This window comes from Megascapheus bottae, chromosome 17, assembly GCF_031878675.1.
Source record: "Megascapheus bottae isolate mThoBot1 chromosome 17, mThoBot2.hap1, whole genome shotgun sequence".
NCBI classification, from domain to species: domain Eukaryota; kingdom Metazoa; phylum Chordata; class Mammalia; order Rodentia; family Geomyidae; genus Megascapheus; species Megascapheus bottae.
The window spans coordinates 36,455,335-36,468,424 of NC_143525.1; the positions used below are offsets into that span (position 1 = coordinate 36,455,335).

Genomic DNA, 13,090 nt, shown 5'->3' on the forward strand with positions numbered 1-13,090 from the left:
TCACTGAACTCTGACCTAGGCATCACCCTGAGCAAATGTCACCTCTAGCTACCTCCCCCCCATTTTTAAAAAAATTCTTCTGGTTCTGGGGCTTGAACTCTGGGGCAGGGGTGCTGTCCCTGAGCCCTTGCTCAAGGCTAATGCACTCTACCACTCCAGACACAGCACCACTCCCAGCTTTTTTTTCCCCCCTGGTTTGTTTATTGGAGATCAGAGCCTCACAGACTTTCTTCTCCCAGGGCTGGCTTCAAACCTCAGTCCACAGATCTTAACCTCCTGGGCAGCTAGGATTACAAGCATGAGCCACTGATGCCAAATTCCAAAACTATCACTCTGAAAATCAAGAGGATTTCCAGCTCCACAGCTATTTTGAGCTAGAGTTTAAAAATCCAAAGGGAGGGCTGGGAGCATGGCCTAGTGGTAGAGTGCTAGCCTAACATGCATGAAGACTCAGGTTCGATTCCTCAGTACTACATACACAGAAAAAGCTAGAAGTGGTCCTGTGGCTCAAGGGGTAGAGCAATAGCCTTGAGAAAGCTCAAGGACAGTGCTCAGGTGCTGAGTTCAAGCCCCAGAACTGAAAAAAAAAATCTAAAGGGAGAGTGGTCCCAATAGCAGACACCTGGAATCCTAGCTATTAAGGACGTTGCTAAGATCTAGAAGATCAAGGTTCAAGCAAGCCAGTCTGAAAAAAATAATCAAGATTCCCATATACAAAATAACCAGTAAAAAGCCAAGCTAGAGGCATGTTTCAAGTGATAAAGGAACTGCCCAGCAAGCAGGCTGAGCAAGCACCAGGCCCTGATCAGTAAATTGATGAAACCCTGTCAAAATGAATCTCACAGATTCTCCAGTGTCCAGATAAGCAAACCCCAGTACCACCAGATAAGTAAAAATTATGAGATCGTTTCTGTTTCTCTTGAACTTGGAGGACATCTCAGGTATCACTGATTGATTAGGATCACCCTCACTCAGGTAAGTGATTCTGAATTGAAATTTACTCCTGTCCAAATGAAAGAGAAGTACCCAAAGTGCAGAGCTGTTCCAATTCAACAGGCTGTCATGCCCAGCATCTTGCCTGACAGAGTAAATACTCAAAAGGAAGGGACAGTAAGCAGTAGAGGCTCAGAAGTTGGACTGCTTGAGTTTGAGACCCAATTTCATCATTCACTTTGGGAGTATTAAACTCTATAAAGTTTCTTCAGGTGGTGGTGTGGGGGTCAAATCAGTACTACATATGTAAATAGTAAAGCAGCTGCTATCACTCTCCTCTACCTACATACTTACTCCAGTAATGACTGGAATCAAACTGAATGTTGTTGGTAAGTACCCTTTCTTGATTTTTGTCCCAATCCCCTTTTTTTTGGGGGGGTCCCTCAGGGCCTGAGCACTGTCCTTGGGTTTTCTCAAGGCTAGAGCTCTACCACTTGAGCCACAGCACTATGTCTGGCTCTTTTTCTATGTATGTGGTATCAGGTCTTCATGCATGTTAGGCAAGCATCCGACCCCTAAACCTGTGTAACAGTGCTCGCTCTCCTCTCTCTCTCTCACACACACACAGTAGGCATCAATAAAGGTATTACTTGGTTCCCTGCGTCTTCCAAGGCAAAAAAAGAAAAAAAAAAAAAGTAACATTTTATATCCCGTCCCCCGCTCCTAGCTCCAGAAGAAGGAACTACAGTACAAGGGCCCGATGAGCTGGAAGCGCCAGAACGCATGCGCCATCGGTTCCATTCACGCTCAAGGTAAAGCATTCCTCTGCGTTCGTCCAGTACCAAAGATGCTAATAAAGTTCGATTCAAATAGTTGAACTGCCAACCACCGTCCTCTCGCGAGCTTCTTCCGCCCGCAGCCCAGCCTGGGGCCACAACGTACGCCGTGCGGCGAAGCCCGAGGGGCGGGACAGGAAGTGAGGTCACGCCTCCGCGAGGTGAAAGGTTAGCGGAAGTAGCTTGTCTTCCTTTTCTGCTGTAGGCCTGCTGAGTGCTGTCGGTGAGTAGAATCGAGCCGAGGGACCTCTAATCCATCGCCATCCGCCATCAGGGTTCGACGTGCCGGGTTTGTTTAGTCCCTGTTGACTGGTGGCTTCCCGGCGGGTCCCGTCCTGTGAGCGTAGCTTGCGAGCGGCTTGGGCCACAAGGACTGCAGGCTGAAGTTCCGGCTGTCGACCTGCGCTTGCGGGCAGCAGTCTAGGCCGTAGGAATTCTTGAGCCGCTCTTTCTCCTTGTTTTCTGCAGAAATGGGCAAGTTCATGAAACCCGGGAAAGTGGTGCTGGTCCTGGCTGGACGCTACTCCGGACGCAAAGCCGTCATCGTGAAGGTATACCAGGCTTGCAGGCCTCCACTGCAGCGGGCAGACAGGCGTGGGTCTGTTCGTGGTGCTTGCAGTAACTATGGGAGGGTGACTTCCTACCTCTTGGTTTAGAGGAACTTACTAGCTTACCTGAAGTAAGATAGGTGCTATGGACGGGAGTCTGTTAGACCAGCAGAAATTGCTTTTATTCAGAATGATCAGTGCATATAAAGTCGTGCTGAGCAAGAGCTCAGCAGATACATAGTATTGTGCTTACTGTAAATCCGTAGACTCTAGAACACCTAGATTCCTTTTGGTAGAATCTAGCACATCCTTGCTGGATCCTTGTGCTGCTGTTTCTCTTTTACAATAGAGTCTTGGAGACCCGGGAGTGGAAGGGTCATTTATATACATGGTTTGTGTCCAGCACAAAGTTCAGATGGGCCCAGTTAAAAACAACCAATTCTTGTTCATTTAGAATATTGATGATGGCACTTCAGATCGCCCCTACAGCCATGCGTTGGTGGCTGGAATTGATCGCTATCCCCGAAAAGTGACAGCTAACATGGGCAAGAAGAAGATCGCCAAGAGGTCAAAGATCAAGTCCTTTGTGAAGGTTTATAACTACAATCACCTTATGCCCACAAGGTGAGCATTTCAAGAACAAACGGTTTTTCTTGGTAGTGGGGCTTGAAGGCAGAGCCTGGGCACTGAGCTCTTAAAGCTAGCACTCTACCACTTGGAGCCACAGTGCTACTTCTGCTTTTCTGGTGGTTGATTGGAGATCAGAGCCTTAACAGTTTCGTGCCTGCACTGACTACACTGTGGTCCTCATATCTCCACCTTCTGAGTAGCTAGGATTATAGACATGAGCCACTAGCTCCTGGCTGATTCTTTTTGTTTCTTCCTGATTAGGAGAACGACTTTGTCATTGTTCTAATACTAGAAAGAGAAATTAACCTTTTTGTAAAAGTCATTACATTTCTCTTGTGGTAAAAGGGCACGGAGACTGGTCTGATTTATAGCTCTCCAATAACATGAATGGTCCAGATGCTGTAGTTCACACCTATAATACCACCTACTCTGGAGGCAAAGAAGGGGAGGGTCCTGATTTGAGGCAAGCTGATGTAGAGCTAAGGCAAGCACTGAACAAAAACTATAAAAGACCCTGGAAAAACAGCTAAAGCAAAAAAGCTTGAGACGTGGTTCAAATGGTAGAATGCTTGCCTAAGAAGTGTTGGCCCTTTTGTTGAAACGTCACTACTCTGCCAGTCCTGGGGCTTGAACTCGGGGCCTGGGCATTGTCCCTGGTCTTGTTTTGCTCAAGGCTTGCACTCATCACTTGAGCCACAGCACCATTTCCAGCTTTTTCTGTTTACGTGGTACTGAGGAATCAGGGCTTCATGCATGCTAGGCAAGCACTCTGCCACTAGGCTAAATTCCTGGTCTAGATACAGAAATTCCTAAATACAGGAATTGGAACTCCTGAACAACAATTGCTGCATGTCTATACTGATGGACAGATCCAGGTGGCCTAGAACTCAGATCCTCCTGTCTCAAGCTAGGCATTGTAGGAAAAGAATGAAATGTGAAATTTTTCAGTGGCTTAAATCTAAAAATTGAGTTAAATCTAGGATCAGTATTTTTTATTTTAAAATGGGATTTGCAAAGAATATCAGCTCTGTTTTTTTTTCTCTTTTTTTTTTCCTTGCCAGTCCCAAGCTTTGAGCTCAGGGCCTGAGGACTCTCCTTGGGCTTTCTCACAGCTAGTGCTCTACCACTTGAGCCACAGCACCACTTCCAGCTTTTTCTGTGTATGTGGTACTTGAGGGATCCAACCTGGGTCTTTGTGCATGCTAGCAAGCACTCTACCACTAGGCCAAACTCCCAGCCCCTCAACTCTGCTTTTGGTGTGTACTCCTGTAGGATTGGGCTGTCTACCCAAGGGGTCAGTGGAAGACTTGTGTGAAAGCCCTGACTAGTCCTACTTGTTCTGTTGTCTCCAGGTACTCTGTGGATATCCCCTTGGACAAAACTGTTGTCAATAAGGATGTCTTCAGAGACCCAGCTCTTAAACGAAAGGCCCGACGGGAGGCCAAGGTCAAGTTTGAGGAGAGGTAACTAGGCTTTGTAAACTATTTCCACATGAAAGAATTTTGATTTGTCTTCCTGTTCACTTTTTACTGGTGTCTTTTTTTGCTTTCTAGATACAAGACCGGCAAGAACAAGTGGTTCTTCCAGAAGCTTCGGTTTTAGATGGTTTCTGTTTGTTTGTTTCCATCATTAAAAATAGGGGGGAAAAAATCTCTTGTCTGCCTATCCATGTATATTCCAATGGGAAAGGATAAGATAAGACACTAGGTGGGAGGTGGGAGGCTATGAGAAGCCTGCTTTTGTGACCCCTGGGATAGTTCTGTCCTTTTCCTGATCCAACTTTAATGAGAAACTGAGCTGTTGTCCAGAGGGTTCCTCCAGACCTTTCTAGGTGCAATAGGAGCACCCTGTGCAGCGTTGTTAAGTATCTGGCCTTTCGGGTTATATACCAGGAATCTCTTGTGAGGATCAGATGGTATAGATTACCAGAATCCAGCCCCCAGACTGAATCTGATAGTTGCATTTCTAGCTAGTTTCCAGACACTTGCTAGAATAGGAACCATCCTAGAAAAATTCTGTGTCAGGGCCAGCATCAGAGCACTTTCACTCAGGCTGGCACTCTACCATTTAAGCCACAGCTCCACTTTCAGCTTTTCACTGGTTAATAGGAGATAAGGATCTCATAATCTTTCTTGTCTGGACTGGCTTTGAACTGTGATTCTTCAGATTTCAGCATCCTGAGTAGCCAAGATTATAGACTTGAACCACCAGTCCCTGGCATTAAAAAATTGATGGGGTGGAGGCAGATGAAGGGTGAGAGACAGTCTGGATGAGACATGGCCAATGGGTGGTATCACTGCAATGGTACAGGAACAATGATTCATCCCGTGATGTGGCATTTTTATTATAAAGGTGATGTACAGAAAGGTTACAGTTACATAAATCAGGTTAAGTGCTTTTTTTTTTTTTTTAAGCCAGGTTTCCATGATACTGATACCTATAATCTTAGTTTCTCAAGATGAGATCTAAGGATTGTGGTTCAAAGCCAGCTCAGGCAAGAAACTAACATTCATCTCCACTGTGGTTCAAAATGGTGCAGCACTGTCCTTGAGCAAAAGAGCCCAGGTCAGGAGGGAGGAAAAAAATGCACTTTTTTTTGTGTGTGTGTCAGGCTCAGGCTGGAGATTTTATAGTCTTGCATACTTTGACTCCTGCCTGGCTTTGAACCAAGGTCCTCAGATGTCGGCCTCCTGTGTAGGTAGGATTTCAAGCAAGCGTGCATTTTCCCCCCTCAGTCCTTTTGGGCAGTCAAGCCTTCCTTTGCTCTCTCCCACTTTTTCTCTCCGGCCCCTACCTACATGTTGTATAGTTCATTTCAACTTCGTATGTAGAGAGTGCCACTGCTGTTATTTGTTCGAATCTTGAGATAGGGTTCCCACTTTCCTATAGTCACTGACTAGAATTGAGCTCACTTCCAAGTTCAAGTACTTAAGTTAGTCTGGAGACATACTTTCTATTTATAACATTTAGCAAGCTTGCTGGGGGGGGGGGTTGGGCTGTCCTGGGGCTTTCTGAAAGCTGGAGCTCTACCACTTGAGCCATAGCAAAGAATCAAATCTAGATCTTCATGTGTGCTAGGCAAGTACCACTAGGCCTAACTCCTGGTCCCACAATTTTTTGCAGGTCCTGGGGCATGGAGAGACTGAGGATTGTTGTTGGCTTTTCTCAAGGTTAGAGCGCTACCACTTGAGCCACAGTACCACTTGCAGCCTTTTCTATGTATGTGGTATCGCGGAATTGAAGCAGGGTCTTTGTGCATGCTGGGCAAGCAGTCTACCAGTAGGCCAAACTCCTGGCCCCCACAAATGTTTTTCTCATATGTAAAGTGAACCCATTTCTGCTCAGTACTGGGTAATCAACCCAAGGCTCTTACATGGTAGGTCATGAGCAGAATGATGTTGGGCACAAGTACACAACACACCAGGTTTTGAGCTATGAGCAATGTGTACTTGTAATAAGCATCCATGTAGGCTTAAGGGAAATCATTTAACAGTGAATTCTTGCTCGTGGCTTATACTAGAACTGACTGGAAAATAGTGAGCAGGGCCCAGCGTTTACTTGTAGTGGCATTGCTTGAGGCATCGAGCTGGATGGTTTATTTTTGTACCAGTCCTGGGGTTTTGAACTTGGGACCTGTGTGCTGTCACTGAGCTGCTTTTGCTCAAGACTAGCACTTTTTCCACGCTGTTTTGTTTTGGTGGTTTGGAGATGAAAATGTTGCCACGGTGGTAAACATTAAATAGCAAAAAAAGAAAAATGGATGCAGGGAGATGTGGTTGGGGTGATGTATGCATATCAGCCCCTTGTGTAATTCACAACTTGGCAAATTCTTGTCCTATTTTTCCCTAAGCTGGTTTTGTCTTGCTTTGGTGGCTGTACTGGGATTTGAACTCGGAGATTCACACTTAAGAGACAGCCATGGGCCGGGAGTTTGACCTAGTGGTAGAGTGCATGCTTAGCATGCATGAAAACCCAGGTTCAATTCCTCAGTACCACATACATGGAAAAGTCGGAAGTGGTGCTGTGGTTCAAGTGGTAGAGGCCTTGAGGAATGCCCAAGAATAGTGCTCAAGCCCCAAGTTCAATCCCCAGGACTGGCAGAGAGACATCAAACTGCCTGAGCCACACTTCTAGCCCTTCTTGACTGGTTATTTCTGATGATAGGGCCTTGCTTTTTGCCTGGGCCTACACCCAGACTCCAGTCCTGTTTATGCTTCCTGCCAACTTTTCCTGTTAAGATGAGTCTTTTAAACTTCTTTTCCCAGGCCTGGGCAAAGATTGAGGAACCTCAATCTTTCTCCTAAGTTGGGATATGCATGAGCTAGGGCTTGAACTCTGAGACTTACTCTTGCTTAGCTTTTTCTACTCAAGGCTGTCACTCTACCACTTGAGCCCCAGCTCTTTTCTGGTTCATTGGACATAAGAGTATCACAGACTTTCCTGCTTGGGCTGGCTTTGAACCATGATCCTCAGATCTCAACCTCCTGAGTATCTAGGATTAACAGGCAAGAGCCACTCACTGGTGCCTTTTTTCCAAGTTTTAGCAGAACTCCAGCAAGCTCCCACATATAAGTGGGAGAGAGAAGGAGTAGGGGCCCCTTGCCTCCAGCTGGCCATCTGTGAACTTGACCAGATGTCAAAAGTAAAACTGACCACAGGGGAGCTAAAAGCTAGATAGGAAAGCCAGGTCATGACCCCACATGGACTGCAAGACACACCACAAGCACACTCCACATGGCCTGGTGGGAAGCTGGCTGACTGGTCGTCTACAGTCAGGCAAGCAGGGCTCTCCCTTGAGCTACAGGTCCTTACCTGGGCTCTGCCTGGCTGGCTGTGGGTTGTCCCTGGCTTAGGTCTAAGAGCTGGAATTGCAGGCCTCCTGGCTCCAGGCTTCTGCCCACGAATGAAGCTGGCCACAGAGGTGGCTATTCAGCCTCTGCTGGTCGTTGACCAGGTCCTCTGGTGGGACTGTCTTGTGGTCACTTGGCAGGAAGAAAGGTGTTCTGCCCAGAACAACAAACAAGGCTTCTCGACTGTCAGAGAAGAACCAGAAGATTCCAGCCAAGAGTCAGCGGGGTGTGGGGGGGAGTATCCTTTGACACCCCAACCAACTAGAGAGATCTGGGTGTGGAGTAGAGTGTTTCATGGCTGAGTAGAATGAATTTTATGTGTGAAAACCAAGAGTAGTAGGGAGACAGTCTGTCTTGACAGCACTTCCTGTTTGATGGAGGAGACAGGCCGGGTCTGAGGGTCTGGGTCTGAGGAGAGGCCCTCCTGTCCTAAAGAAATCCCCTTTCTGAAGGAAGTTCAGTCCTCTAAAGATGTCTTCTGCCAGGCAGAAAAAGACATGCCATTCTGGGAGAGGGAAGGGAGACACATCCAGTCTTCAGTGATTGTGTTCTTGCCATGGATGGAAGAGGCAAGTCCTGGGTAGGGTGGCATAGCCATACCTTGGTGACTGAGGACTCCAGCCCAGACTCACCTGCCCCAGGGCTAGGGAAGAGAAATGGAAACTAAGCTCTGAGGACAAGGAGAGGGCTGGCTAGGAATCGTCTGGCTAGCTGCATCCAGGTGCTTGATCAGGAGCTTGGGAGCCTGGACCCAAAGGGGAGGGAAGAGGAGGGAGGGAAGAAGGGGAGAGGAGAGGTTGGAATAGGGTGGGGAGGCATGGATGGGTTTAAGCAGTGATTTGTATTTCAGGAAGAACTGGGTCTAGCCACAGACCATAGGGACATAGGTCAGGTAGAAGGAGGAAGGGATTGCAAATGACGCCTCCAAGTGAGCTAGCAAGAGAGAAGACTGATGCTGGTCCCGTGTTCCTGAAGACATTGCACCTCCACACCTACAGGAGAGAATCCCTCTTTCTTCGGTGTAACCTCCATCCCCCTTGAATTCCCCTTCAGGTTAAAATGTTCCTTTGGCTTCCTATCTCTCTATGGAGGGTGGTATGAGGCTTCTAGCATAGCCCTCAGACATCCTGCCTTGCTCCAGGCCAGCCTCTTCCCTCTGTATCCCCTTCAACCAGCCTTCTTATAATTCTTTAAACTCTGCTATTCCCTCTAAAAACTTTTTTTTCACCTGGGGTCTGGGAGTTTGGCCTAGTGTGGCCTAGTGTGGGGAGTGTGGCTCAAGTGGCAGAGCGCTAGCCTTGACCAAAATGTGTCCAAAGACTGCCTAGGCCCTGAGCTCAAGACCCAGGACTGGCAAAAGGAAAGGTTTCCCCTGATTAAATCAGGCCCTTCCTCTAGCACCTCACTCAGAACCCACTACTGAGACCTTCATTAGATCCACAAGGTCTTTTCTTTGACATACATATTCCATTGACTGGAAGCGAGTGCCAGGCCCCACTCCGGGGGAGGGGACTGGGTGAAGGTGTGGCTCACTGGAGGGGGTCACCTTCCATGCCTCTCCCACACCACCCCATCTTGGAGCTCTGTCATAGGACTCCATCTCCACCTGTGAGGCAGCAAACCTGTCTGCCCTCCCGCCTGCCCGCCGTGAGCCCTGTGAGGGGCTGCTAGCGGTCCTCTCTTTCTTCAACTTTAACTCAACAAAGGGGCTGCTGAGGATACAACAGTCATGACAGGACTGGTGCAGGTTGAAGCCTTTATGGTGAATTCTGGGAATTCCCCCCCCAACCTCCATTCCCATGGGAGAAGCCACCCCACATAGAGAAGCCACTTCCCATCTTTAGGGGAGTTCAGGAAGTACCTAGCCCAGGGACAGGTTGAGCTGGGCGTGGTGGGGTTTCAATGGCCCTTAGGGAAGGGGTGGGGAGGGGAAGGGAAGTCTGGTGAAGGGACAGCTTGGGCATCTGGGGAGCCCTGTGGCTGTTGATGGCAGGGCTTTGGATGGGGAGGTCTGGAGGAGGGAGGGGGAGAGGCACCAGGGAAGGACGTGATGATACGTTGTCACAGACACCCGGCCCAGACCTATTCTCATCTCTGTATTCCTCCCACTGTGAGCCAGACACAGGGACTGGCTCTGGGAAGGCGGGGTGGCACCTTGGGGATCTCCGAGACAAATCTGGGACACAGACATTGGCCAAATGATTCGTTCCTTTTGGAATATGGACTGGAAAAAAAAAATGATGGGGTTTTGTGTGAGCAAAGGTACTCTCCTAGGTTCTTAAAGTCTGGGGTGGGTGAAGCAGGAGGTGGGCACGGAAGCCATCAGCTTATCCCTGGTCGTGCCCAGTAAGAGGGGTCCAGGGAAAGAAACAACTGGGCTGTCCCACACATTGTTCAGTCTGCAAGTGGCCGCTTTGTCCCTAATTCTCTCTGCACGGGGACCACGGGCACACACTCCTGCCTGCCCAGCCAGCACCTCCCTCACACCATGCACTGAAGGAGAAGTACCTAATCACCTGCCCACCTGCCCAGGCCCTCCGCAGCCAGAGGGCACAACCATCTGGGCTGGGATGTGGCTCATCCCACAATGCCCACCTTCGCAGGCCCAAGGACCCCTGCTCCTCTGTACACCCAGCCCCAGATGTGCTCACAACCCAACATGCCAGACACAGCCTCAGACAGTCTCACAGCTGGATGGCTGGCTGGTGAAAATGCAGGCCTGGGATGGAGGGGAAGGAGCAGACATCTCTAACAAACAGAATCAACAACCTGAGCCAAAGCACACAGGCTGGAGGCCCCAGCAAGCAGGCTGGCAGGGGTGGTTTAACCCCTTCTCATTGGCATGGGCCTGTTGACGCTGCAGTCATTCCCCTGCCTCCACCCCTTTCTTTAGCCATCCCTAATAGATAATTGGACAAGCAGAGTTCTTCCTTGCTGCTGGATCATTCATTCATTTAGTCATTCATTCATGTTCAGGAAATCAGTAAGATCAGGCTTTACCCTCAAAGTGCCTCTGTCTAGAAGTTCATTCTATTGTCTGATCTCTCTGACTTTGATTCTTTTTTTTTTTTTTTGCCAGTCCTGGGCTTGAGCTCAGGGCCTGAGCACTGTCCTTGGACTTTCTCAAGGCTAGAGCTCTACCACTTGAGCCTCAGCACCACTTCCGGCTTTTTTTCTATGTATGTGGTACCGAGGAATCGAACCCGGGTCTTCATGCATGCTAGGCAAGCACTTTAACCACTAGGCCAAACTCCCGGCCCCTGACTTTGATTCTTTCCCTTTCTGTCTCTCCATCATCTCTGATTCTTTCTCTCTGTCTCTGTCTCTTTATGTCTGTCTGTCTGTCTGTCTGTTTGTCTCTCTCTCTCTCTCAGCCAGAAGCCAGGCAGATGAGCAACCACTCAGATCTTAGTCTAAAGGAGACAACCATCAAACGACTCACAACAGAAGTGACAGTTTCTGGATTATTAAGGAAGGAGGTGGGGCTGTCCTCTAGCAACCTAGAGGGCTGGGGGGCAGGGTTCACGTCTGTCCCCCTTCTTACCCTAGCACTCCTTGGAGTCACAGGCCTGGACTCCCTGAGGCTCCCTGAGGCTGGACACTCCCGCCCCAGGGTCTGTTTCCTGCCCATGAAGGGACTGCAGTTTATGGGCTGCTCAGCTTCCTGGGGGCGGGGACAGGAGCAGTTCCATCCTCTTCAAACAAGAACTGCCTGCTGCAGCCAAGCTGGCTTTGTCACGCAAGTCTTTCGTGGGGTGGGGTTGGGAAAGGGGGTGCTAACCCCAATGGAGGCTCCCCACCAGCACCCAGCACCCTGCCTGCAGCCTCAGCTATACCTGCCCCATGTCCCAGCCCCAAGCTCACCAGGCCTGTGGACTTGGGGTGAGCATTGCTGAGTGGGGCCAGCAAAATATAGAAGGACAAATGTCAGAGGTCAGCACTCACCTTCTGGAGGTGACCTAAGGGAAGGGGCAGAGGGGCTGGCTGGAGCAAGTCTAGGAACAAACAAGGAGGCAGGAGCCTCAGCTTCTGACACCAATGCCATGGCAGCCGCCTCAGTTGATTCTCGGGGTGATGGGCCTGGGACAGTCATCGCAGTCTCTTCTGGCTTTCATATTTTTCTTTAATGTAGAGGGTCTTGGGAAATTGAAAGACCAGAGGTTCACCCGATGAGCTCAATAAGAGGAAATGCTGTCGTATGAGAGATTTGAGGATGATACCCACAAGGACTTCCTGGGAGGAAACGGAAGGAGCCTGTGGACCAGCTCTGAGTTGGTGTTTCTAGGGCTCCATCCGCTGGGGGAACTGAGGCAATGGCAAACAGCAGGGGGACGAAGGTACCACCTACCTTTGTGCAGCCGGCAGTGGGGCTTTGTCCTGGGCTGCCGGATGCTCAACCAGGCTCAGGCAGCCATGCATGGGGTTTGACCTTTGCTGTTAGTTAGGTCAAAGGCAAATGCCTGGCTCCTATCTAACCCTGACGATGGCCCCTAACCTCTGGGATGGTCCTGATCCAGGGGCTAGTCTGATAGGGTGCACAGCTTCCGCCTTCAAGTGATCAAAGATACCCCAGCCTCTGCTTCAGGGACCAAACCTGCCCAGGCCTGGCCCCCGCCCTCCATCTGCTGGTCTACGAGGCTGTGAGTGAGGCACCAAGCACTCCAGGCTGGGCCATCCAAGTCCCCCAGCAGGCTTGGAGGGCACCAAGGGGACAAGATCTCCAGCTCCTAGGGAAAACTCAAGGGACCCCGCAACCCGGTCCCCAGGCCTCTTGGCGCCCCAACAACTGGGCCTGACCAGCCAAGAAAGGCAGACGGGGCCAGCTGTCACTGTGACATTCATTCTCCGCGGTGGGGTCTGGGTGTCCCCGTCCCCCGTCTCCCACCTCTGGCCCACAGCTGGGAACTAGTGTCAGTGGCAGCTGAAGCCTCCCTTGGGGTCTCCTGGAAGCCATAGGTCTTGTGGCCATAGGGTCTTGCTGGCCAGAGGCAGAGCCGCGTGCTGGGAGCTGGGGTCAAGCAATGAGGGGTCTCCACCACCTCTCCCCCTCCCTTCACACCCCCAGCCCCCGCTTCTGCACGACCCTGGCCCAATCTGACCTTCTAATAAACCCAGAGCTTAGCGACTTCTGAGGTGTTCATCCGAGCTGGAAGAATCTTGGACTTCGGTGACAGCCCTTAGTTTATTGTTGACAAAGCTGATGCCAAGATGGGGGGAATGACTGGCCAGGGACTGGACACTAGGGTGCCACGTTTCAGTGTGGGGTTCATTCACTGCATGGCCGGCCCCGGCA

At 49.9% G+C, this 13,090-nt stretch overlaps 1 protein-coding gene across 2 annotated transcripts; it reads left to right on the top strand.

Moving 5' to 3' along the window:
* The first annotated feature begins 1,889 nt into the window (after positions 1–1,889).
* On the top strand, positions 1,890–4,608 carry Rpl27 (ribosomal protein L27). Of its 2 annotated transcripts, none has more exons than XM_090350951.1 (5): positions 1,890–1,992; positions 2,238–2,320; positions 2,772–2,941; positions 4,300–4,410; positions 4,501–4,608. In XM_090350951.1, exons 2-5 carry the CDS (start codon positions 2,240–2,242, stop codon positions 4,547–4,549), a joined length of 411 nt encoding a protein of 136 aa, XP_090207077.1. In that variant the 5' UTR covers positions 1,890–1,992; positions 2,238–2,239; the 3' UTR covers positions 4,550–4,608. The 2 variants fall into 2 exon arrangements, with proteins under 2 accessions (XP_090207077.1, XP_090207078.1); XM_090350952.1 differs by lacking the exon at positions 1,890–1,992 and adding an exon at positions 2,002–2,058.
* The last annotated feature ends 8,482 nt before the right edge of the window (positions 4,609–13,090 follow it).